A 25744-nucleotide genomic window follows, 5' to 3' on the forward strand; every position below is an offset into this window, starting at 1 on the left:
CAGTGGGGCTCTTCATGGGCTCAGGAACTCACCCCAATATGAAGCAGTTTGCTGGATCCTGGCCTAATGAATGATCTGAAAATATAATCCCAGACACCACTTACTAGCTCTGTCCATGAGCTAGTCACTAGAGTTTAAACTAAACAACTCTAGTTTAGTTAAACTAAACAACTCAGCTGCATGCCTGCCTTTTGATACAAGCATGATACAATTAGAGTGAATTGCTTATCAATTCACTGAAAGCAGACCTTCAGTAATACACTGCTACCTCGATATAACGCCACCCAATATAACATGAATTTGGATATAACACGGTAAAGCAGTGCTCCGGGGGGGCAGGGCTGCGCACTCCGGTGGATCAAAGCAAGTTCAATATAACACGGTTTCACCTATAACACAATTAAGATTTCTTGGCTCCCAAGGACAGTGTTATATCGAGGTAGAAGTGTATATCTGAGTTTGTGCTTTACTAACTTACAGGACTGCTTTTTGACAGTTCTCTTTCATACAGTACACAGTGAGAAATATAATCAGTTCAATCTCACAGCAATTCCAAAATACTGACATTTAATGGCTTCATCTATATAAAGGACGTTTTGAAGGTATTATTTGTGAAAAAAAATTTATAGCATAATTCCAATAGGAGTCTCAATATTACAGAAGAAAGTTAACATGAGTTCTTAGTAAGAGAAACTTTTCTGTATGTAACATTTGGCATGCGCAGATGAGATATATTAAATATATGTAATCTATCACATTAAACTGGCTTCTATTGTTGTGTGCAATCTCTCTTATTGTTTTAGCTGGAGAATGTATTAAAGTGAATGATTTCCTACATCAAAAAATCATGCCCTTCATGGTAAAACACAAAGAAGCTGCATGCCTGCCTTTTGATACAAGCATGAGGTCTAAAGGCTTTTAAATATTTAATAACAAAACTACTGAACAGCAGCTCAGAAAACAGAGCCTGCTGAAATACCTCAGTATATTGAGCACTGACCTGCTAAATCCAGAAACAGATATGGCTCCCCTGTTTCCTGTCCAAGACAAATTCAGCCACTGGACGAGAGTGCAGCGAGACATTAGGTATTCCAGAGATGTGTCATTTATCCTTGCCCAGTAGGGTTGTAAACTGAGGTGAATGTACTGTAGAGGATCACAGCAATGCTGATATAGTAGCTTACAAGTCTGTGCTAGTCTACACAGGTCTGGTATTGTAAGGTGACTCAAAATCAACTGAATGAGCTATATTAAAAACACAAAAAACAGATCACAGAATTCAAAATGTGAAGGGAAACTTGCCAAGCAGTAAGAAAATATACTGTAATTACAAAGTTAATATTTTTATTTAAAGTAGTGTCTCAAATAAACCATAGATTAACAATTAAATAAGAAATCACCACCTTATCAGTTAGATAACATTAGGCAACAGTGGAAAAGCAGCTCAGCATATAAAAGAAACAGAAGCTTCTTACCCAAGCTAATTTGAACAGTTGTATAAATGTAAACCCTATGTTTACAGAGCTTCCTATGATCAGACACTGAATTGACATCCTCTCTCCTTCTCTGCATTTGTTTTTCAGCTAGTAGCACATTTGCAAGAGACAACAATTAGACTCTGCTCCACAGGTGCTGGAACTAAGAGTGCTGCCACACTCCTGGGGTTGAAGTGGTTTCCATCATATATACAGGGTTTACAGTTTGGTTCAATGGCTTTCAGCAACTCCACTATACAAATTGTTCCAGCACCCCTGCTCTGCTCCAATCTCCCCATTTCCTGATCTTCCTGGGATTTAGCCCTCTGTTCCCTGCTATAAGATTCAACTATGCTTCAGCCTCAACCCTACACCTCCCAGGCCCCATGGTGCTGGCTGCAGTCACGTCTGCACTACCCGCCGGATCAGCAGGTAGTGATAGATCTATCGGGGATCGATTTATCATGTCTAGTGTAGATGCAATAAAATCGATCTCCGATCGCTCTGCGGTCGACTCCAGAACTCCACCGCGGCGAGAGGCAGAAGCAGAGTTGATGGGGGAGCAGCAGCGGTCGACTCGCTGCCATCCTCATGGCCAGGTAAATCGACTTCAGATACACTATTCGCGTAGCTGAAGTTGCGTATCTTAGGTCGACACCCCCCACCCAGTGTAGATCTAGTAAGTAAATGTGACCAGTGTACAACTCTCACTTTCCGGCTCTTTTTTCCTAGACCTAATCACTCTCTTGCTTTGTGCTTGGAGTTCCATCCCTTCCCTGTGCCAGATGTAACTCTAAACACAAGTCCTTTAGCCAGTACCAAAGCAAACAGCCATGACTCCAAAATACTCCCCAGTCTGCCTCCCCAGCCCTACTACACGCCTGATAATGCCCTATTTCAATTACTGTTGCTTTCCCTACACTGTTCCACTTGTAAACATGGATAAATATAAATATAGATACTCATTGAAAAAGGAGGAAAAAAACCAGGAAAACTGCCACAAAAAACTTTGTTCGATTAGAGATTGCTAGAAAATGCATTCAATCATTACACTCATTAACAATGAAAGAAATCTCCAGTTAAGACAACATTAACACACACAAACACCTAAAGGCAAATGATTTAGAGACAGTCAAAAAAATTTTCCAACAGAATTTTTTTTGGCCAGTAAACACAGATTTGTTGAAAGCGAAACATTTAGAAGCAATGTGCCAGTTTTGACAAAAGTTTGTTTAAAAACAAAAATTGAAATAAATGTTTTGCTCCATTTAACCTTTACTGAACATGTTTTGATTCTTATTTCAATTTTTTAAATTTTATATATTATAAAATCAAATCAAAATAGGAATGAAACATTTCAATTTTGTAAAAACAAAATATTTCTATGAACCCCAAATGAATTCCCCCCCCTAGAATTTCATTTAACAGGACATTTCAACACTTGTGTGTGTTCTGTTTCAGAATGGAAGATATTTCTAAGTCACAAAATTCCCTGCAAAATTAAACATCTGGTTCCCACCCAGCTCTAGAGTCTGTACTCAGATATAATAAACACAAAATCACTCAGAGACTCCTTGGCTTCACGCATCCTTTAATTTCTAACATACAAACAATACAATTTGTGCACACATTCAATTCCTTACAACCACACAACTTTAACTTCAGTCTTAATGTTCTTCCATGTACAAACAACAGACTTCACTAGTACACATGTTTAGAGGGAAACTCTTTTTAACTAGCTGAGGTTGGAGTTCAGGTTGTGCATTTCAATGAGACTGTGAAGAACTGAACATGCATTTTGTGGTCGGTTACAATTGCACTAGAAAAGAAATAGACTGCATAGCTGAGGAGTTAGTGCTTTTAGGTATTGTGATATATGAATAACTTCATGGGAGTCGAGGTAGCATGACATTAATACTGGCTTAACTAAAGTTCCTTGATTTCGGCATTGTTAAGAAATGCATGTAGAGCTACAGTTGCTTAACACAGTTCTTTGTGTGGCTTTATTATACCTCTAATACATATGCTTTCACTAAAATTATAGAGGTGCTTGTAAACTTTCAGCTATTCCGTTTTTTATAATCCACCATAATTATATATTTTCTGAATATTCACTACTCCCTCCAAGTTTTTTTCCACTGCAGTAAAATATCCACAGTTTATCTAAGATAGAGCATTGACCTGCTAAACCCAGGGTTGAGAGTTCAATCCTTGAAGGGGCCATTTAGGGATTGGCCCTGCTTTGAGCAGGGTGTTGGACTAGATGATCTCCTGAGGTCCCTTCCAACCCTAATAATAATCTAAGATCTTTAGTGACTTATAGTGCTCTCCTGTTGAACAGGCAAGCTGACCAACAAAGGGAATACAAGTCAGCAAAACCTACTTCCAGAATTATGCTGACATAATTTCTGATAAAGTAACATTAATTTCAACTGCAATGAAAACTGGAGATGGAGAACATCAAAGTTTGGCTAAAGAGAAAAAATACTTTGACTTCTGAGCACTACAAACAGTGGCAAGACTATGAAAAGCTCGCCAATGTCCCTTTAAACTAATTATTTTAAAGGTATTTCCTAACCTACAGAACGCTACCTCTGTACCACCTAGGATGAAATCTCTTACAACATCAGCCTCTTAACCAGAAAAGTTAATCCCAACATTTTATTTACTAAAATTAGACTATTTTGTATATTTAAAATGAAAAAAGTATAATGAAATGTCACTAAGATTATGACACTGAGATGTAAATACTTTTTGCTCACTTTTGATTAAACAAATAACAGGGTCTAAGCCTACAGGCTAACCACCATTAATCATTGTTAGTCTAGAGTCTGCTGACTGTCAGAAACCTGCTTTGTGTGTGTGTGTGTATCCTAGCATAAAGTACAAATTGATACTATAATGAATATGTGATGTGCTATACTATTCTGTGTTCAGGACAACTCCCAGAATGCAGCTGAACTGAATATCTGCTTTTGAAAACTAATCTCATAACGTGGAGTTTCCTTCAAACTGATGTTACTATGCACTGATGAAGTATTATGGCAGCTGTCATCTTTGTTACGAAGAGAAACAGCATAGAGGGTATTTAAAACCTATATATGATTTCAACAGAAAGGAAACAGAATACAAAAAAAAAAGAGTTGTTTTCTTAGGATAAGACAGAAAAAAATTATAACACGGATATATACTTATCTTTTCAAAGATGAATGAGTACAGAGTACCCTGCTTTTAAAGAGGATAACTCATTAGATCAATATATGCTAGAACAGCATGAACATTCAAAGATTGGACCTGCATTCAAAGCACCAGTTTGGAAGTTTCCATTTGCAACTCTAAAGAATTATCAGTGAATAAACTCAAAAAGAAAAAAAGGAAAAGGTTATTCTTTATACACAGTAAAGGTAATCATCTATCCTACATCTCCATTTTGTCATCATATCCCATGTTCTCACATTGCAAACAAATGAGTAGTGCAATGAGCTCAAGATGTGTATATAAGATTATAGAAATACCTTCCTCCATTAAGGCACAGGGTGTTTATAAAGTTATGAACTGATAAACTCCCTGGGCTTGGTGAGAATCTATCAGACAATCACCAACATGACTTGGCCCTCTGGCTAAGTCTCAAATTCTGCAGTTACAAACGTCACTGAGGCTGGTAAGCCAGAATGACGTGACCATCCCAGAAAGGATGAAGGGAAAAAGGACACCAGAGAGAATGTACCAATATTTATAAACTAAAAACCTGATACACCCCTTTTATCATCATCATCTACACCCAGTCTTTAGTCCCACTTCCCAATGACTTCTCTTACCTCTCAGGCAAGTCCGGTTTCTTAGGAAGGAAGGCCTCAACTGTATCCAAACTCAGTACCTTTCCCCAACGTGATCATCTCTCCTCTTACCTCTTTCTGGAGCTGTTTTTCCCCTTGGCACTCCCTCAGCCTCCCAGTCTCCTTGGGTGTTGACTCTGCTCTCTCCCCCTGGAATGAGCTAGGTCTGGGCTTATATAAAACCCCAGGCCCCTCTCACCACCAGCATCCTCTGAGAGGGCTGGGTAATTGGAGTCAGCTAGTTGCATTTTTCTTTTCTCCCCAACCTGACAGTTCACTTTCACATTTTGGTGTCAGAGGTAGGACTGCTTCCCAGGGAAACTGTGGAACTGCCAGAGAGGTAAGGGAACTTATGGGGAAATGGGAAAACTTTAGGTGCAGATCATGATAAACTACCAATACACCCCTTTATATGTATCCCTACATTCTTTCTGGTACCCTTTCCCCACCACGGCCATTTTTGTGGTGGTCAGGTCATCCTAGCTCATCAGACTTGGTAACATTTGGAGCTGTGTTTGGGGCTTAGCTGGAGGGCCAAGTCACATTACTGTTTGTCTTCTGAACTCGCCTGGAGCTGATGAGAAGCTACTGGTTCATACAGGTGAGAACCGATTTCCCATTACACTAATTTTTAGCTCTTCAGTGCATGGAATATATCTTTAACAATACTGTAACCACTAAATGCACTGTGTTTATCTTCAGCAATAGCATTTTAATATGAGCAAAAGCAAATTACAACTTCATTTAACCAATAATTTCCTTTCCAAGACTGAGGCAAGTTTGCACAGACTCTGGGTTCTTCCCTTCTCCTTGGCCAGACAAGTGGGTGTGGGGACGAATCAAATCTTACAATTTTTGCTTTTTCTAGGAATCTCCACCAAGTTCTCCAATTTGATTTCTTCCAATCCAAAAGAAAATGTGTGTTAACCTACAATAGCTCCTTATTCAGAACAAAGTTCCTCTGGATGAGAGTCTGGCCAGAAAAATCATCAGGTAAATGGCATAATAATTTTCCATCTCTATGACCAGGTCTGCTACAGCAGTACTTCAGCAAGCACCTAAGCTGTGAAAAAGGGAGCATGGACAAGCTATCAGGAAAAAAAATGTGTACTAGAAGCACTGGTGAAAAAGATAGGAAGGGGAGACAGTATACTCCAGCTCCCTATCCTTGTGGCAAATGGCTCCTTAACGAACACACAGCCCTAAGTACCGTGTGACTAAAGGTTTTATCAGCAAATGCACATACATTCAATGCAAAGTAAATGTGTGGAGAGAGTGTCAAGTGACTGCTTTGCAGAATTCGTCCACGGATGTTTTTCTTTACTCAAGTTGCCAAAGCCACTCAGGTGGAGCGGGCTTTCATTCTTACTGAGCAAGCAACTTCCATCACCTATGGGCCTCAGGATGCCGGCTTTGATCAATGTGGAAAAAACATACTGCAAATAATCTAGAACCTTGAAAGGAAAAAAACAGGGCCCAGTGGATTCTCTTATGACCCATGGACTTCCTGGTGCCAACTGGCAGAGAGGAAGCAAAGGGATCCCCTGGGTTGTATATCTGCATAATAGTTGACCAAAGCGTGGCACATGAGGTGTCTACTGAGAGCCAACAACCCACTGGTGGTCATAATCATTGCGAAATGTGTATCTGGATGATATTTAAAGAGTTATGTATTTATACTAAAAATTATGTTCTCAAGGTGCTGGAGTTAAGGCAGATCACCAGGAGGTGAAATACCTCGGAAACGTTATTTTCAGGCAGGGGGTACCTGACACCTATCTCCCAGTCAAGTGTGTTATTATTTGTCTCACAATATAGGTCTATCTGCATATTAAGTCAGGTGAACTGAGAGATTGCAAAATCTGCAAGAAAGGAAGTTTGCAGGAGGAAACAAAGAGCAAGAGGGAGGGGTCCTGTTTATTAATAAAGAAAAAGGACTGTTCTCATATATCTTGGGGTGCAAGGGAACACATGGGACTCTTCATATAGGAGGCAAATGGACTGCCTTGAAAGGAGGGTCACAGCCAACCTGGCTGTAAAGTGCTACATGGATTTTGGATGTACAATACTCTACAAGGCATGAGAGTATTTTGTTAATTAAGTCTACGCTCTAGAATGCATGCTATGATTTTATTTTATATGTAATCATTTGTTTCCAATACTTCTGCTTGTTATTACTTGAACCTGTGCTCTGCTAAATAAACTTACATTTGATTTTATTATATACATATCTAAGTAAAGCAGAGAGATGTGATCTGAGGTGGAACTGGTAAGCTGGCGTGTTCTGTTTGTTTGGTAGCAGCAAATCTGTGAACACTATAAGTATTCGGTGGATTGGGGCTGGACACGCACAAACATAAAATGTCCTTGATACCTGAGAAACCATATAAATGCATTCATGAAACCCAACATATTAAAAAATGGGTAAAAAACAGGGAAAAGCAGTACACTAAAAGGAGAGAAAAATGGAGAGACACAAATAGGAGACAGGAGTCCATAGGCACAACAGAAATGGATCCAAAACATTTCTTCGCTGATAGTTTTAAGGACTTAGATAAGAATGAGACCACCAAAAGAAACCTTTTGTTAATCCAACAGACTGCCAATCAGTTTGTTCATCCTTTCTAAAACAGACCTATTCTTAAACACATTTTTCCTAGTTTAAAAAGTATTTTCTTTAAATGATGAAAAATATAATGAACATAGTAATAAATGACAAGACTTTCTGGGGCAGACAGTGTCCCAGAGTACACTCAAAACAATAAAATGTTTTGCCTGGGTTTTGTGCATTTGAGATATTATGAGTAACAACAATATTTATATAAAATTAAACTATTCTATGTGTATTGTGATAGCCTGAAACATTTTCAGGCTGGAATACAGCTATTTCCTCATTAATTCAGACTGAATACTGAGCTGATTAGAATGAGGAATGAGGCCCAGAGTTTGAATATCACACAATTATGAATAACCCTCTTTAGACTGAATGTTGTTATTTTAATACTAAAAACTTTAAATGAAAAACTACAAAACCAAAGTGAGCTGAAAGGAAAACTATTTTCTTTTAAAAGTTCAACCCTTTTGGCCCCGCCTCCTTGCGCCCCTTCCCACAATCTCCACTACTTTCCTCTTACATCCTCTCTCTTATCTCCTTCCTCCCTCCCCACTCATTCCCTTCAGCCAGGTTCTTCCCAGAAGAGCTATAATGCACTGGTGCCCAGGGGTGACTGTATTAAGAAAAAAAACTTTGTAATTGATTCTGAGTTGAAAATTTGTTCCCTGAGCCATGCCCTGCAATTTTAAAATGGAAAGTGATTGAACCAGCTTCAACACTTGGGGAGGTGGTGGAAGAGAACATTTCTCCTTTAGCCCCAAGAGCAGCTCCAATTCTAGCTAGGAGCACTCTCAGTAACTGCTGTTGCACTGCAGGGGAAGGAGAATGTAACTGCTTGTTCTATTGCCTTCTTCCTTGCCAGGGTCTGGGAACCCCAAGGAGAGCTTCCTTGGGTCCCGGGGGAATGCCCAGCAAAGGATGGCTCCTTTTCCCCCCACACAACCAGCCAGGGCATCCAAAGAGTTGAGAAAAAGGAAAAGCTGAGAACCAGTTATGGTTCCCCAATTCTCTCCTTACTACAGATTAGAGAAGCCTACAGATAGCTAAAGTCTGAGCAGAAAGCTATAGTCCCCAACACAGTGTACTAACAGTTGAGCACAGTGTATTCCAGCCACTCCCCATGGGCAATATACCCTCTGCATTGGGGACTACAGGGTGGAAGGGAGAGGAGCTGTCTATGCTGGCCCTAAAGCCATTGATGACTCCCCCATGCTGAGTGTATTCTTCCCATGGAATTTACAGGTGGTTCCTGCATCTTCCGTGTTGCAGAGGAGTGGATCTGCAAAGGCACTAGAATAGGACAGTGAATCTGATTGTGACCTCTTGACTTTTTCAAAATAATATGCAAAAGCTTGGAGATCGCTGCTTTAGTGTATTTTGTGTTGTGTTCCAACACTGAATTGCGTGGAAGATGCTGAGATTTTCCCCAATACAAATAATAAATACAAATACACTGTATGGTAATTATTTTAGGGAGAAGAGTCCTGATGCCCTATGTAGACAGGGACAATGGAAAAGATGAAGGGTTTAAATTATTTTTAAAATTATTTCTATTTCAGTAGTTTGATTTTTAGAATTTTTCCTTCTCTTTCATGTACTGTAAAATTTGGAATGTTTCGAATGAAAGGAATGAAAAGCCACAGCAGTGTGCATGTTCTGGCAAACAGATGAAAAATTCTGAGTTCAAGAGGCAGAACTGAGGGATTGTAGTAGCTAAGTTGAAATGTACATGCTCAGAGTCTGGTTACCTGAACATTGATTGACTAATAACAATCACCAAAAGTATACAGAGTCACTTATTATATGACCATTGAGAAATAACTATACAATGATTATGTAAATCATATACCCACAACCAGAATGCAAGGAATTGCATAACCAGTGAGGAAAAAAATATATAACTTTGGATCAGTAACTATACAGCATTTCTGCCCTCTGGTTGAGACAATTCCATTTCAGTATAATAAGCATTTTTTCCTTACCTCATAAGGCAGTTTATCAAAATACCCATTAGTTGTCCATTCCCTGAGGGCTGTAACACTGAACTGTTTATTAAGACTATCCATTTCACAGCCATTCTTTTCTTCATCATCATCTTCATCCAAATCATTCATATCTATCATCGATGTCTTAAGTGAAAGTACAGGTCTCTCTTTCACACCATGTAGTACTACTGCATCTAATTCAGCGTAATAGTCCTGAAGGGAACTATTTACTTCCAATCGAATTAGATTTGTGGGAAAGTCAATTTGTTTAATACAAGGTGTGAACTGGCGAGCCTGAGGAGAATTCACCTTGGTAGGTGCTTCTGACCAAAGGATTTCCCACCTACAAAAGAAAAATTGCACATATAATACAGTGATTAATACAAAAAGATGAGTTACTAATGTAAGCTCTGAACTTACGCACAATGTGCTACTCTGGCAAAAGTACAAGTATTTAGTAAGTTAGGAACATGGCTGAGAGGCCAGTTAAGATTGCTTTATTTCCCTAGATGTCAATAAATATCTGAAAAAGAAAAAAATTAACAGGCTCATCACATATAAGGATTATACAATTACTGTACTTCCTCTGCACTACGGCTAGAACAGGATGTGTGCTCATGAACATACAAATGTGCTCTTTTACTAACACAAACATACAAATCCTTGTAACATATCACAATTTATGCAAGTGTGGCAAAAAGGAGAATAAGCTTGTATAGTAAACGTCATATATTAGTACAAATATACTAAATAGAGAACAGAGGGTCACATGAAGAACCATACAAATATTTAGCCAAAACTTCTTTCTAATTCCCCTCCCCACAAGCACATTTTTAACAAAAAACCTATATATTAAATATTATAACATTAAGTCATTAAAAAAGGAGTTGTTAATCCATTTAATAATGACAATTTTTAAAGTGTCTAAGTTCTATTTTGTTGACTTTTGAGCAGATAAGCAAGAATTTCTCTTCTAAGTCATTCACTGTGAAATGCCTCTTTAGTAGGGACCTACCAAATTCATGGTCCATTTTGGTCAATTTCATGGTGGTGTAACTGTAGGGGTCGGGACCCAAAAAGGGGCTGTGGGGGGATCGCAAGGTTATTTTAGGGGAGTTGCAGAATTGCCACCTTACTTTTGTGTTGCTGCTGGCAATGGTTCTGCTTTCAGAGCTGGGCAGCCAGAGAGCGTCCAGCTCTAACAGCAGCACCTCTGTGCTACCCTTACTTCTGTGCTGCTGCCTTCAGAGCTGGGTCCCTGGCCAGCAGCCGCTGCTCTCCAGCCACCCAGTTCTGAAGATAGCAACCCTCTTTTGGGTCAGGACCCCCAGTTTGAGAAACACTGGACTCCCCCCTCCCATGAGATCTGAATAGTATAGGGTAAAAGCACACAAAAGATCGATTTCACAGTCTGTGACACATTTTTCACATCCATGAATTTGGCAGAGCCCTACTCATTAGTGCAATTTTATGGATAAGAATTTAAAAAAAACAAACTTCAGGTCATCTTTGATCATTTGTAAATTTCTTGATTTTTTTTCTTTTGGTAACAAGCATTTTTTTGAACATTTTTATCCTCCCTGATAGTACATGGACCCAATGGCAGGAGTACCAGGATATGAATGAATTCCCATTCATACATCCTCTCTGATGCACCTCCTTCAGTGAATGGCAGCATCACCAGTAGCAAACCACACATGGAGTAGTCTAGAGAAAGAAGAAAAGCCCCATCCCCACCAAGGCTGCCGTGCTCCCCAGCCTTGTAGACAGGCCTGGGAATGGAGAGAGGTCTGCTCTTTAAATGTATTCTGCATACTCCAGGCCACAGGGAGGGGTTTTGCAGGTGCTCCAGTCACAGCTGCTACTTCACACTGCTCCCGCTCCTTCTGCTTCCTTGACCAGGTAGACAGATGACAGGGAAGGAAACCTACAACAGCTACTGCTGCTGTTACGTATGGCGTCGTATCTGCAGCATTCTCAGCACCCTATATATAAACCCAGTGAACTTTTACCAGTTGTAGCTCCCTCCCACTTCCGACTATCCTTGTCCCAGCTTCAAAGATCTCACACAGCTTGGCTATCCTTTGTCACACTGATCTCGGAGACCTGACACTGATTCTGCAGTAATTGGGCTCCCTTTCTGATAGAAGCTACCAGCACTCAATCTGTAACAATCTGTATGCTGATGATAACTACTTCTGAATATTTAGACAAATCAAAACATCGTTTACTCATACCAATACTGGACAATTAACTTGTCCTGTTAAACAGAAAATAAAACGTAAGCAACGTTTCCACTAAAAAAAAATTACTCAGTGCAAATAAGGCCTGGAAATTTCACTTGACAAAATTAAAATCCAGAATAGGAACATATATCCATGGTTACCAGAAAATTTCCTTACTTCAATAATAAGGTCAACAGATCTGTTACATGGTTACTACAGCCTGCTTTCAGCTTGGCGGCAGAACCAGACCTATCAGTCACTGGCAGTGGGGGAATTTCCCACCTCCTGACATTGACATTGTAATTGTCATTACTACTCCAGCCAGGTTAATTCAAATCTACTTTTTAAAATTACAGATTGTGTTAAATATACAATTTCTCCTACCGCAGAGTATGGTAAATTCTACCTAATGACAACAAATCCAAATCCTTGGATGCCAATTTCCATCTCTATTCTGAATGATCCATTTGTCTTCAAGGTGGGCTGTGTCTATGGATTTTATTACTCAAAAGGAAATTTTCAGATAAACATGGATAAATTCTTCTATTCTCCTTCATGCTAAGGTCCACAGAGCTGTCACAACAGGATTTTCATATCAGTGTGCCTCCAGGATGGAAAGCAGCAGCATCCTTTAAATATGGACATCTAAAACATGCTGGATTATTGTGATTGAATGCATCCTTGTAGTCACATTCTACACACCATTGTAATAATCTTTGTACAAAATATCCCTTGTAATGTATCATTTGAAAACTTAACTTGCTGGTCAATAATATCACAGTAAAAAGTATAGCACAACAGGGGGCAGGGATAGCTCAGTGGTTTGAGCATTGGCCTGCTAAACCCAGGGTTGAGAGTTCAATCCATGAGGGGGCCATTTAGGGATCTGAGGAAAAATCAGTACTTGGTCCTGCTAGTGAAGGCAGGGGACTGGATTTGACAACCTTTCAAGTCCCTTCCAGTTCTATAAGATAGGTATATCTCCATATATTGTGTGTTAAGTTATAAAATCCCCCTGTATATTACTAGCTCATGCTCAAAAATCACACAGCCCTGCACCAGGAAAAGTCCTAAACACAGAAATGTGTGCATCTCGATTTAATAAAAGTTGTAAACAGGGTCCTAAGACAGGAGATAAGGAAAACCTGCATTTCAGCAGAGGGGAGAAGAAACAGCATGCACACTCTTTCAACACCAGGCACCATGTTGCCTTCTTTACTGTTTGAATGAACTTTAACTAGGAAAGTTAAATGCATTTCCCAGAGTGACTGAACTATAAAAGTGAGGGGCAAAAACACCCAAGTTCTCTCTCCCTCTTCATCTCTCTCTTTTTCACCTAAAACAACAAAAGAAACAGTGTTTGGATTTTGCTAGCAGATTCTGGCCTCAGAATTTGGTCAGAAATGTTTCTGGGAAGCTGTGGTAAGAGCTTCACCTTGAACCAAGTCTAGCTTGTTAAATGTAGAAAGCATTTTATTTTTCTCTCTTGTAACCATTTCTGACTTTAATGCCTTATACCTGTACTCACTTTAAATATCTCTTTGTAGTTAAAAAAACATATTTTATCCAGAAATAAAAACTAAGGCTGTAAAGTGATTAAAAAACAAATCGCAATTAATCGCACTGTTAAACAATAATAGAATACCATTTATTTAAATATTTTTGGATGTTTTCTACATTTTCAAATATATTGATTTCAACTACAATAGAATACACAGTGGACAGTGCTCACTTTATATTTGCTTTTGATTACAAGTATTTGCACTGTAAAAAACAAATGAAGTATTTTTCAATTCATCTAATACAAGTACTGTAGTGCAATCTCTTTATCATGTAAGCTAAACTTACAAATGTAGAATTACGTACAAAAAAACCTGCCTTCAAGAATAAAACAATGTAAAATTTTAGAGCCTGCAAGTCCACTCAGCCCTACTTCTTGTTCAGCCACTCACTCAAACAAGTTTGTTTACATTTTCAGGAGATAATGCTGCCCGCTTCTTGTTTATAATGTAACCTGAAAATAAGAACAGGTGTTTGCATAGCACTGTTGTAGCCGGCGTCACAAGATATTTACGTGCCAGATGCGCTAAAGATTCATATGTCCCTTTGTGCTTCAACCACAATTCCAGGGGACATGTGTCCATGCTGACGACGGATTCTGCTCGATAATAATCCAAAGCCATGTGGACTGACACATGTTCATTTTTATCATCTGAGTCAGATACTACCAGCAGAAGGTTGATTTTCTCTTTTGGTGGTTCGGGTTCTGTAGTTTCCGCATCAGAGTGTTGCTCGTTTAAGACTTCTGAAAGCATGCTCAACTCCTCATACCTCTCAGATTTTGGAAGGCATCTCAGATTCTTAAACCTTGGGTGGAGTGCTGTAGCTATCTTTAGAAATCTCACATTGGTACCTTCTTTGAGTTTTGTGAAATCTGCAGTGAAAGTGTTCTTAAAATGAACAACATGTGCTGGGTCATTATCTGAGACTGCTATAATATGAAATATATGGCAGAACGCAGGTAAAACAGAGCAGGGGACATACAATCCTTCCCCAAGGAGTTCAATCACAAATTTAATTAATGCACTATTTTTTTTGAACAAGTGTCATCAGCATGGAAGCATATCCTCTGGAATGGTGGCTGAAGCATGAAGGGGCATATGAACATATGAGCATATCTGGCACATAAATACCTTGCAATACCAGCTACAAAAGTGCCATGCAAATGCCTGTTCTCACTTTCTGGTGACCTTGTAAATAAGAAGAGGGCAGCATCATCACCTGTAAATGTAAACAAACTTCTTTGAGCGAGTGGCTGAACAAGAAGTAGGGCTGAGTGGACTTGCAGGCTCTAAAATTTTACATTGTTTGGTTTGAGTGCAGTTATGTAACAAAAAAAAAATCTATATTTGTAAGTTGCACTTTCATGACAAAGATTGCACTATAGTACTTATATGAGTGAATTGAAAACTCCTATTTCTTTTGTTTATCATTTTTACAGTGCAAATATTTGTAATAAAAAGATACACTTTGATTTCAATTACAACACAGAATACAATATATATGAAAATGTAGAAAAACATCCAAAGTATTTAATAAGTTTCAATTGGTATTCTATTGTTTAACAGTACAATTAAAACCGTAATTACAATTATTTTTTTAATCATAATTAATTGTTTTGAGCTAATTGTGTGAGTTAACTGCGATCAATCAACAGCCCTAATAAAAACTAACCCAGTATTGGGAACTGTGTGGGTAACTCCATTTATGGTAGCAAACTGTTGTACATTGAGAGACAATGGACCTAATGTATCTGGACTGTCCAGAAGAGAGTTGGACAGTGCAGAACACATTTTGGGGGGGGGGGGGGGAGAGGGGAATCTGGGACTGTACTGGGCTGCTGAAAGCCAGAGTGTGACTGGTGTTTGCTGTCAGGCTGCTGGGGTAAGAGTTTCTGGACCAGGGCTGTGGCTATACACAGACATTCAGGGTGTAACCTGCATGTTGTCTGGCTGTTTGAGAGGAGCCCAGGTTGACTGGTCTGAATTGCACTCTGGAATGTCATAATTACATATAACTATCTTTATCTTCCCCTGGACACTATGGCCTGGAGAAGACAGCCAAAAGAAAAGAAATGGCATTGTCTAAGACTGGATAACCAACATTCAGAATCTGGTGAACTAATGACCACCTAGCAGATCTCACTACAGAAGGCTCTGCTCTAAGATTGTCAGTGCTCTTAAGGACTGGAGTTTGATGCTTAACCAAAGGAGGAACATTTCTTGAATTTATTTAAGGAATGAATGCTATGACAGGAGTAAAGACTACCTGTCTGAATTAAAAATACAATGCCAGTTCTCATTAGCGAAAACTCCCAACCTTCTGTAAAAAAACCTCAAGTGACTGGAGACAGTACATATTGGGAAGCCTACTCTAATGGATAGGAAGTATAACAATACCTCCTGCAGGGATTCAATATGGGTAGTACTGTAAAGAGCAGAATGGGGTTCCAAGGTCATGGATGAGAACCTCTCTCTAGACAACTACAGGACTTCTTAGCGGTGCATGAAGCACAGAGTGATTACAGAGCCACATGAGGGGAAACTACTCAGGGCATGGATGTTCCTATGTTCACAAAGCCTCTCTTGAATAAACTGTTAATCTTTTGGTCCTCACAATCCTTAGGGGCCCTTGGGTTTAGAAATTTCCAATGCAGAGAGTGGTCCTGGAGAAACTGAAGGAAGGTGGTGTTAAAAGTGAAGAGGCGGAAAAAATTACTTATTTGGCCTAGCTACACTTAGTATAGCATTTCTGAGCGGTTCTCCGGGTAGATCTTTTTTATTCTGGAGTGCCATTCAGAGTGCACAGTCTTCTCCAGAGACTCTGGTATAAGAAAAAGTCAAAAGAAACTATCTTCCATCTTTACATCTTGGAAGGGTTCTAACGAACTGGGATCTGGGGAAAAGTATAGGGAAGAGAAAATTAGATCCATCAGCTTATCCACCTTATTCTGCACAAAAAGGCAATCCTCATCACCTGGATAGGTCCAAGTATGACATGGACAGTTCATTCTTCACCACTGATAACTTGAGCAAATGCTTGTGATAGTTGGACAACTGCTCAGATAAGAGGCTGGTTGGAACTTCTGTAATGCCTCCCTTCTTGCGATGGTACTTGGAAAGAAGGAGATCCAGGGTAACTAATGAAAAACAAAGCAGCCAGGAACACTTATAAGTCACAAGATCTGGATGCCTAAGAAGCTCCACAGGGCAGGGAGGGGGGAGAAGCAGGGCCTTCTTTTTTCCTATGAGGAATTGAGACAAACTATTTTGTCTAAAAGTATGGGATGGGGCTCAAAAGGTTCAATTAAATAATAGAATAATCTGAGGCTTTAGGGATGGATGCCTAACAGCACTGCTCCTAGAAAGAGAACCCTTGGTTGACATCTTTGAAAACGAATCGAGAGAGACAGCATGGGTCTGAGATTCTGAGCAGAAGAGAGACCAAACTACAGAGATTTTCATCTTCCCTTGTACAGTTTGGGCAAAAAAATCTTACATAAGTAGCAGGGGTGGGAGCCCATACCTTGAGCATTATTTCCCCTCTCACTGATCTGTTCTTTGATTCTTGCAGTCATGCTTAGTCTCATTTAAAAGAAAGCAGGTGATAAACTGGCTGTGTACATCTGAAAAGCCAGGGCCTACTTATGTAAGAGACCCCAAATCGCCCGACAACCATTTTCAGTGAGACTGCTGAATAGTGGAAACACAGCACAGATCACTTTTATCTGTTATTGGCCTAGTAGATACTGGAGAAGCTGTAGACGTGATGTATCTTGATTTTAGTAAGGCTTTTGACACAGTCCCACCATGACATTCTCATAAGTAAATTAGGGAACTGTAGTCTAGATACAATTATTATAAGGTGGATGCACAACTGGTTGAAAGACCATACTCAAAGAATAATTATCAATAGTTTGCTGTCAAACTGGGGGGGGGGGAGTATCTAATGGGGTTCCAGGGATTTGTCCTGGTTCCACTACTATTCAATATTTTCATTAACTGCCTTGAATAATGGAGTGCAGCGTATGCTTATAAAATCTGCAGATGACACCAAGCTGGGAGAGGCTGGAGGACAGGATTAGAATTCAAAACTACCTCGACAAATTAAAGACTTGGTCATGCAGTTGGGAAAAAGGCTAATATCATTCGGAGGTATATTAACATGAGTGTCGTATATATGACACAGGAGGTAATTTTCTCTCTTTTCTTGACATTGGTGAGGCCTCAGCTGGAATAATGTGTCCAATTCTGGGTGCCACACTTTAACAAAGATGTGGACAAATTGGAGAGAGTCCAGAAGAAAGCAATAAAAATGATAAAAGGTTTAAAAAACCTGACCTATGAGGGAAGGTTAAAGAAACTGGGCATGTTTAGTCTTAAGAAAAGAAGACCGAGGGGCGACCAGATAGTCTTCAAATATGTTAAGGGCTGTTATAGAGAGGCCACTGATCAAATATTCTCCATGTCCACCGAAGGTAGGACAAGAAGCAGTTAGGCTTAATCTGCAGCAAAGGAGATTTAGGCTAGATATTAGAAAAAATTTTTAACTATAAAGATAGTTAAGCTCTGGAATAGGCTTCCAAGGGAGGTTGTGGAATCCCTATCACTGGAGGTTTTGAAGAGCAGCTTAAACAAACACTTGTCAAGGATGGTCTAAGTATACCTGGTCTTGCCTCAGTGCCAGAGGCTGGATTAGACAACCTTGAGGTCCAGCCCCACATTTCTGTAATTTTAATGCCCTGCCTCCTTCCTTCTGCTGCTGCTAGCTGTAAGGAATTCTAAAACAAGGAAATTCTCTAGTTCCTATGATATCCTAAAGAAGGACTTACCCTCTAGTTACCAAACTGCTGCTAGGTTGGAGGAAGCCAAAACTCAGGAGATTCCTGCCTGAAACAACAGAGGGTCACAAAGTCCTGAGGAATCTTCATCAGCTTTGCACAGAGGCAAAAGATTAGGTTGTCAATGTGATTGCAGTATCTCAAACATGCCAGAAGTGGAGCCAAAAAGCAGCTTGATTTAAAAACAAATATCAGAAGAGGGATCTTCTGTTTACTTCCTAGAAGGGAATTTCCAACAGAAATAATATTTAACTCTTGTACAGAGCTTTTCATTCAGAGATATCAAAGTGCATTACCAAGGAGGTATGTATCATTATCTCCTTTCAACAGGGAAACTGGTCCAACGATAGTAGTCAGAGAACAATGGATACCCACACAGGACAAAATGCATTTTATGTAAATCTGGGGAAGATAAATCACATAAAACACACCAAAACTTAAGTTCCAATACTGCCAACACTTTGCTACTCTTGGTTTTGGCTCTGCACAAATGAATGCTGACCAATTAAGTTCTGGGGGGAAAAAAATGAGCTTAGTACTTGAAAGCTCTTTTGCTATAATTTTCTCAATTAGCAGTACTTGAGGAATTTCATCAGGTTGTGGGTGTATCTGTATCTTAAAAAAAATTCAGATTATCGGCTTTAGTAGTCTCACTGAAACCAAGCACTACACTTGATAGCAAGCACTTGCAGGATCAGACCCTTATTCTCCTACCTCAGTGAACAATGTTTCAACTTTATAAACATTTACATTTGTCCAATTATCTATAGTTAATGAAGTAACTAGGCACAATCCATAATCCATTCTGCCTTTTTAATCAACCACATTATGATTTACATTATGATTTACAATAAAAATAAATGTTTTTTAATTCTGATTCGTCTGGAGTAAACATGCCTGGATTGGTTTGTCTCAGAGAAAACTGGAGGAATTATTTTTGTGGAGATCACATCTGAAAGGGGCGGGGGAGGGGGAGGGAAGAAAATTGCTCCTTGGTCACCCTAATTCACCAAACTGAAGTAACTGCTGAATATGCCATAAACTCAAGAGGAAAGTGGTACCTATCATTAAATGTTTGCTCTGTTTGAGTAAATTATTTTCACTATTTTTTTCTCCTTTTAGAGCTTCCTTTAGTTTAGTAGGCAACTCTCATTCCTTTTATGTCAGTCTACCTCAGTAACTAGCTTATTCAGCCAAAATCAATCTGATCAAGGAATAGGTTTTCAAGAGGGAATTTTTTAAAAGATTTTTTAATATTAAAAGGCATATTATTTCTTATGAGCAAAAGAATTAAATGGATTCAAAGTTTAGATGTTTTGGTAAAATACCATTAGTTTATATATATCAATAAAAACACTCAATATCATTATTTCCTTTCAGTCCTTTCATTACTATCCTAGATATTACTATAGCTCAATATTGCCAAACAAATTAGTAAACCAATTTTGGGGTGACACATATGAGTAGTTAAAACAAAGAGAAATAAAGAAAAATCTATTTTTGTAAACATCAACAGTGCATGGTCAGATAACTGAAAATATTTTAACACAAACTGATAGACCATGAATGGCTTCTATTTGGATTCCAAATTCACAAAGACTGAAAGCTGATTTTTCAGTGTACCTACCCGCAAATGGTTTTCATGTTACAGTGCTTTGAGTTTTCTTATTTCATGGTTAGAAAGATAGTGAATTAAATGTTAACTGTTTGGACTATTGCTGTTCTTTGAACTCAAATTTCTTACTTTTCAAGTATACAGATATTTATTCAATAAATGGGAAAAATTTAAACGAACAACTGTACCCAATAGCATCAATGGACATAAAAACCTACTAACCCAAGGACTACCTGCATGGCCAGGCCCCTCCAAAGTCCTCAATTTAGAGGTACAGCTTATAAAATATTTGTGTACAATTTACTGTGTAATATACTAGACTGTAATGTATTATTTTAAATTTAATGCATTTTTAAAATGAACTTACTACAGTATCTCTGTTGCTTTTGTTAAACCTTCTTTCCGGTCCTGGCCCAACTCCACTTTTTCACTTTCCCATACTGATTATATAGCTTTGCCCCATGTCGTTTTCAGCACTTTCTTCCTCTTATCTTTCTCGCCTCCTACAGCCCTTTACACCTATTTTACCCTAAAGTGTGTGCTTTACTTCCTCCTCTATTTTTTTTTTGCTTCTCTTACTGTTCCCCTTTAATCTCTCACTACATCTTAGGTCTTGTAATTGAGAAATGAGTGCAGCAGTGAATCTGCAAAAATCAGGTCAGTTTTATTCTGTTTCTGCAGTTTTTAAAAACTATGAACAACTACAGAATCAGGCACTGTATCTCTTCACTGGGGAGAGAACCCAAAAATAGAGACGAGTGGTGACCCCACACCCTCCAAACACACACCTAATCCATCCCATCCTACTCTCTATTTTTGGGTCCACCTCCACCATGAAAGGCCATGGTGTCAATTCTACTATCACACATAGCTTTTAAAAGTTCCAGAAGCAGTTTCATTGTTGCCCAGAGTTCCTAATAGTTGGAGTGAAAACTGACAAGATTCCAGTTAGTTTTCACTCTACTGTGTTTGACAAAGATATAAATAGCAGCAAAGACACAAACTATCTGTCTGAACATTTAGGAACAACAGACTGCATCAGTTTGCACTAGGTTCACGTTTGGAAAGTTATCTTTGCAATCACAGTGTATTAGAGGTTAAGGGTTTTTTCCCCTCAAAAAATTAAACTTTCAGTTCTACAGAAAGTGATGGCACTTGCCCAGGAAAGCTTCTTGCTCTGTACACGACAGGGAGTGGATTTTTCCAAAACTTGTAAATGGCTAATATTTTTCTAACATGGCTGCTTTTAGAGATGGTTGGAGGCCAGATTCTCTACTGCAGTCCCAGGTGGCTCAAAAGTGCTAGAATCTGGTCATAATTGACTCTCTGAAAATTACTTCAGAAAAGGAGAGAGACTCTTAGCTAGCATAAAGCCAGTTGAGCTGGCTCCTGTGCCAACCATCTCCCAATAAGGCTATGCTCATCAGCATAGCTGTGCTCCACAAGGCTGCTCTAATTTATGCCAGAGCTGAAGAAGCTACAGTTTAAAAATTAGGGAAATATAACTGACCATCCAGTGGCCCACTCCCACCCTTGTGCCAAATGGTTCTTGACACTAGAGAAAAACTAGCCCTGCATCTTCATACGGCTGATATGTTCTTTTTTGAGCTTGCATGTGAAACACTTAGTATAGCATTTCTTCCTTTTTATTCTTGCTATATAATATTACCACCTTCAGCACTCAGCTTTTAGATAGCACTTTTCATCCATAAAGGAGCTATGTATCATCCCTACTTTATAGATGGGAAAACAGAAGGCACAGCAACTACGTGATTTAATCAAGATCACCAAAGAGACCAGTCAAATGGCCAGGAACAGAACCCAAGTTTCCCAAGTCCCAGTCCAATGCCCCATCTAGTGACCCACACTGAATGGTAAAAAATAAACATCTGTAACAACATTAATGCAAAAGAGTTACCAGAAATGCTTAAGAAGGTTGTAACACCACAGAATCTAACCTGAATACTTTGAAAGCAGCCACTAGGCCTTATTTAACGTCCATAGCTCACAAGTATTACTTTGTCTACAGAGATGTCCCTGAATACAACATGATTACACAATATACTGAGAATGATTAAAAAACTGAATAAGGGCTATAAAATACAAATTAAGGACCAAATGCTGCCCTCACTTAGAATCATGCAGTTTCCACTTACTTACCGGTAATTAGCTCAAGATCTTAAATATAAGGAAGTACGTACACATCTATGAAAGTTTTTAATATCGTAAGATATGAAAATGTTGGAGGAACTGGCTAGTGCTAATACTCTGTATTTGGACATACTTATTCCTGCATTTCCATTATAAACTATTCTCAGGAACATATTACTTTAGCCTAAATAGTCACTCTAAGATAAAACATAGCATACAAAGTTTCACCTCAAGCAAACTTTTATTTTGTTTGTACTCAAATTTAGTTTAGGTTGTATTGGCAAATAAGGATTACATTCAAAAATTAAAAATAAATGTTGAGCAATAGGCACATTTTGCCTTACAACACAGTAAATCCAAAAATCTTCACCGCAAAATGGAACACTGTATAAACAATTTTGCCCTCACTATTTGGGGGAAAGAGTAAAAATTCCAGAGAAGCGTCATTTAATTAACAAGTTACTGTAAATGCATAGTAACTATTTTTTATCAAAAGTTCCATATAGATTATTTGTAGGTTTGGCCTGTTAGAAGAACTATTATTATACAAATGAAACCTGAATGAGCTTTGACCCTAAAATGGTCTCAATAAATAATCTATAACTACAAAATTGATATTAAACAATGTTGGAAACCAAAACACATGTACCCTGAATAAAACTGCTTTAAACATATACTGAAGTAAACAAAGTATTTGTGGGTCTGATATAAAGTACTCCAACATTGAGAATAGACTGAAACCCAACTTAAAAGTTCTTTTGTGGTTGTACTATTTAGTAAGTTAAAGAGAGAGAGACTCAGTAAAAGTTTACCTTACTTCAGCTGGTGTATTTTGGGAATAGGGATTTGCAGAACAAGCCAAAATCCTAATTACAGCCCCAGGGTGATATGTTTCCAGAACATGCACTGCTGTGGGATAAACTGGCTCCTCAAAAGCAAGCTCTACGTAGTCCTGGCTATAGAAGTTAGGTGGAGTCCTCTTGAACGGCAACTGAGCACTAGGACACTGATCCCACCAAGTTCCATAAGTTCGAAACACAGCAGTCTGAGTGAAGTCACCAGAACTGGGGTACACATTTGGAATACCTGCCAAATTCCACATGGTGTAGGACATGCTGTTTTCACTACCGTAATGAGAACTGAAATCCAACACTTCTTTGGCATACTGGACTACTTCAACATTGATAGGTAAGGCTCGGCTGTTTGATTCAATAGCTCTCCGACTGTTCATCATTTCTCCCCTTGTAGCTGTCCTGGCTCGGCGCCGAAGGCAGATATAGTAAAACATGCTGAGAACTGTTAACATGGGAAACACCGGTGACATCTAGATATGAATTACGAAGCTGCAAAAGGTCAGGTGTCCTATATAAGGTGCATTAACTCTTTGGGAGATGTTTAAAAAAATAGCTGAATAAAACAGAATGGTTAAACATGGTCAACAGAGAAAAATTTTCCAGAAGGAAACCAGTTTGCTTTCACTCATTCTAATTTGTCATCTTAAGACAACGCTGTCATTAAAAATCTAAAATCAAGTGGTTTCAATAGGGCCACTGAATTAAAAAAGGCAGTTATCTGGAAGTTAAATTGAGCCAAAAACTAAATTAACTATTTTCCATGTTAGATCACCAGCCTGCAGTAGTAACAACATTTTTGTTGTCAATGTAAAACCTTCAGCACTACCCTTTCATGTTGTCCATGAGAGCATGCATCCCTGATATAAAAGTCAGTGGACTCCAAAAGGATGTTCATTGGAGTCCATTAATAATATCAGCTGGATGTCTTCTATACAGCCATGACAAAAGGTAGGTATTCAGGGTTCTGTGACGGTGTCAGAAGCAGAAGTCTATATGCACGGTGTTGTATATCTGAAAAAAGAAGACATTTTGGTTCAGATATTTACTGTATTAGATTCAAAATTTGCTAAACCTGGACACTGCAGCCATGAAAACCATTTCTGCTAACTAGAACTGACAAAAAACAAGTATACCTACAGCAATAGTCTAATCTGTCAAACAAAACCACATTTCAGCAGTTATACTAACGTGTATTTTATATAAACTGTATGCTTATTCTGGATTACTTTCTGATCAAACAACATATAACCTAGAAAAATAAGCTTTAACAAGAGAGCATGAGATGAGGAGAAACGCTTCAATGATTTTTTTTTAAATTATTCCAGTGGAAAATTGTTTTGTTTATTTAACAAAAAATATTCCCCTGTAATCCAAACAATAAAACACTGAACTTCACTGTCCAGACTGAGTGGCATGCAAAAAGTAAACAATTAGTACAATTGGTAGAAGAGTTAGATTAGTAAACTGAAGAATTTTAAAACCTAAGGTATACTATCAACACAGGTAAAGAAATTTGTTTGAAAACATTTAATTTTTAATCTGTCACTTTAAGGAAATGGGCATGTCCATATTAGATTTCCTACAAGTAAAGATTATCTTATAAACCCCACTGCGTAGTTAGCAGACACAAAACAACTATAAGGCAAAAACTGTTAGATTTACCAATATAATCACAGTCTTCTATTAGTAACAAACAAACTATTTCCTTACAGCTTATCAAGAAGCAAGATATACCAAAATTAATCTCTCCACCCTGATAAAAAAAATACAACTAACTTTGTTGCTCCACTGAAATCTTGTTTAACTGTTGCTCAATAGCAAAGAGAGAAGAGCAGTGTTGAAGTCCAGAGCAAGGACGACTAAGAATCTCCTAAAATAGATGAAGTGTTTCTGCAGCAGACATTTACTGGGCGTGTACTGTATTAATCACTGGGGCAGACAGTGGCTGCATTTCTACTTCAGGACAAACATTACAAATCATTAACCTAATGCCTCTGCTGTTCTAGCAGGCCAGCTGCACATTTACCATTTGAAATAGGTCGCAGTTGGGACATTACTTTATTTAGTCATAAAATCTTTGTTTTTCTGGGGTAACTCACTTCTCTCCCACCTCAAAAACAAACCACGAAAAGAACCTAAAAAAACAAAACTCATACATATATGGGTAGCATCCACTGAGCCCCCTTTTTGTTGGAATACTATTAGCAATTGACAGTGCAGGTTTTGTAAGATAAAGGCAGACTGCAGCCTCTGCTCCTATATTTGGCAGTGAGAAAACATGTGTTGATGAACTGTTCACTCTTCACTCCAATGTGAAGCTGCAGAACTGGAATTAATTTGCAAACTTGATACCATCAGAATAGGCCTGACTAAAGACTGGGAGTGGTTGGGTCATTACAAAACCTAAACTTAATTTCCCCAATACTAATTTCTCCCTACTGTTACTCACACCTTCTTGTCAACCGTCTGTAATGGGCCACTCTCTTACCACTTCAAAAGTTATTTTTCCTCCCTTAATATCCTGCTGTTAATTGATTTATCTCGTTAGACTGAGCTCACACTTGGTAAAGCAACCCCCATCCTTTCATG

At 38.6% G+C, this 25744-nt stretch overlaps 1 protein-coding gene across 6 annotated transcripts in view; it reads right to left on the reverse strand.

The window, feature by feature from the left end:
• The window catches only part of FBXL4 (F-box and leucine rich repeat protein 4), a 100919-nt gene that overhangs the window by 62613 nt on the left and 12562 nt on the right, over positions 1-25744 (reverse strand). For all 6 annotated transcript variants that reach the window (XM_045009220.1, XM_045009221.1, XM_045009217.1 and 3 more), the window contains 3 exons: positions 23114-24166; positions 9908-10253; positions 1001-1245 (listed from right to left, as the gene is read on the reverse strand). In XM_045009220.1, the coding sequence (XP_044865155.1) occupies positions 1001-1245; positions 9908-10253; positions 23114-23625 (1103 nt within the window). In that variant the 5' untranslated portion in view covers positions 23626-24166. The remainder of the gene's footprint in view (positions 1-1000; positions 1246-9907; positions 10254-23113; positions 24167-25744) is intronic.

The sequence above is a fragment of the Mauremys mutica genome, chromosome 3, assembly GCF_020497125.1.
Source record: "Mauremys mutica isolate MM-2020 ecotype Southern chromosome 3, ASM2049712v1, whole genome shotgun sequence".
NCBI lineage: Eukaryota > Metazoa > Chordata > Testudines > Geoemydidae > Mauremys > Mauremys mutica.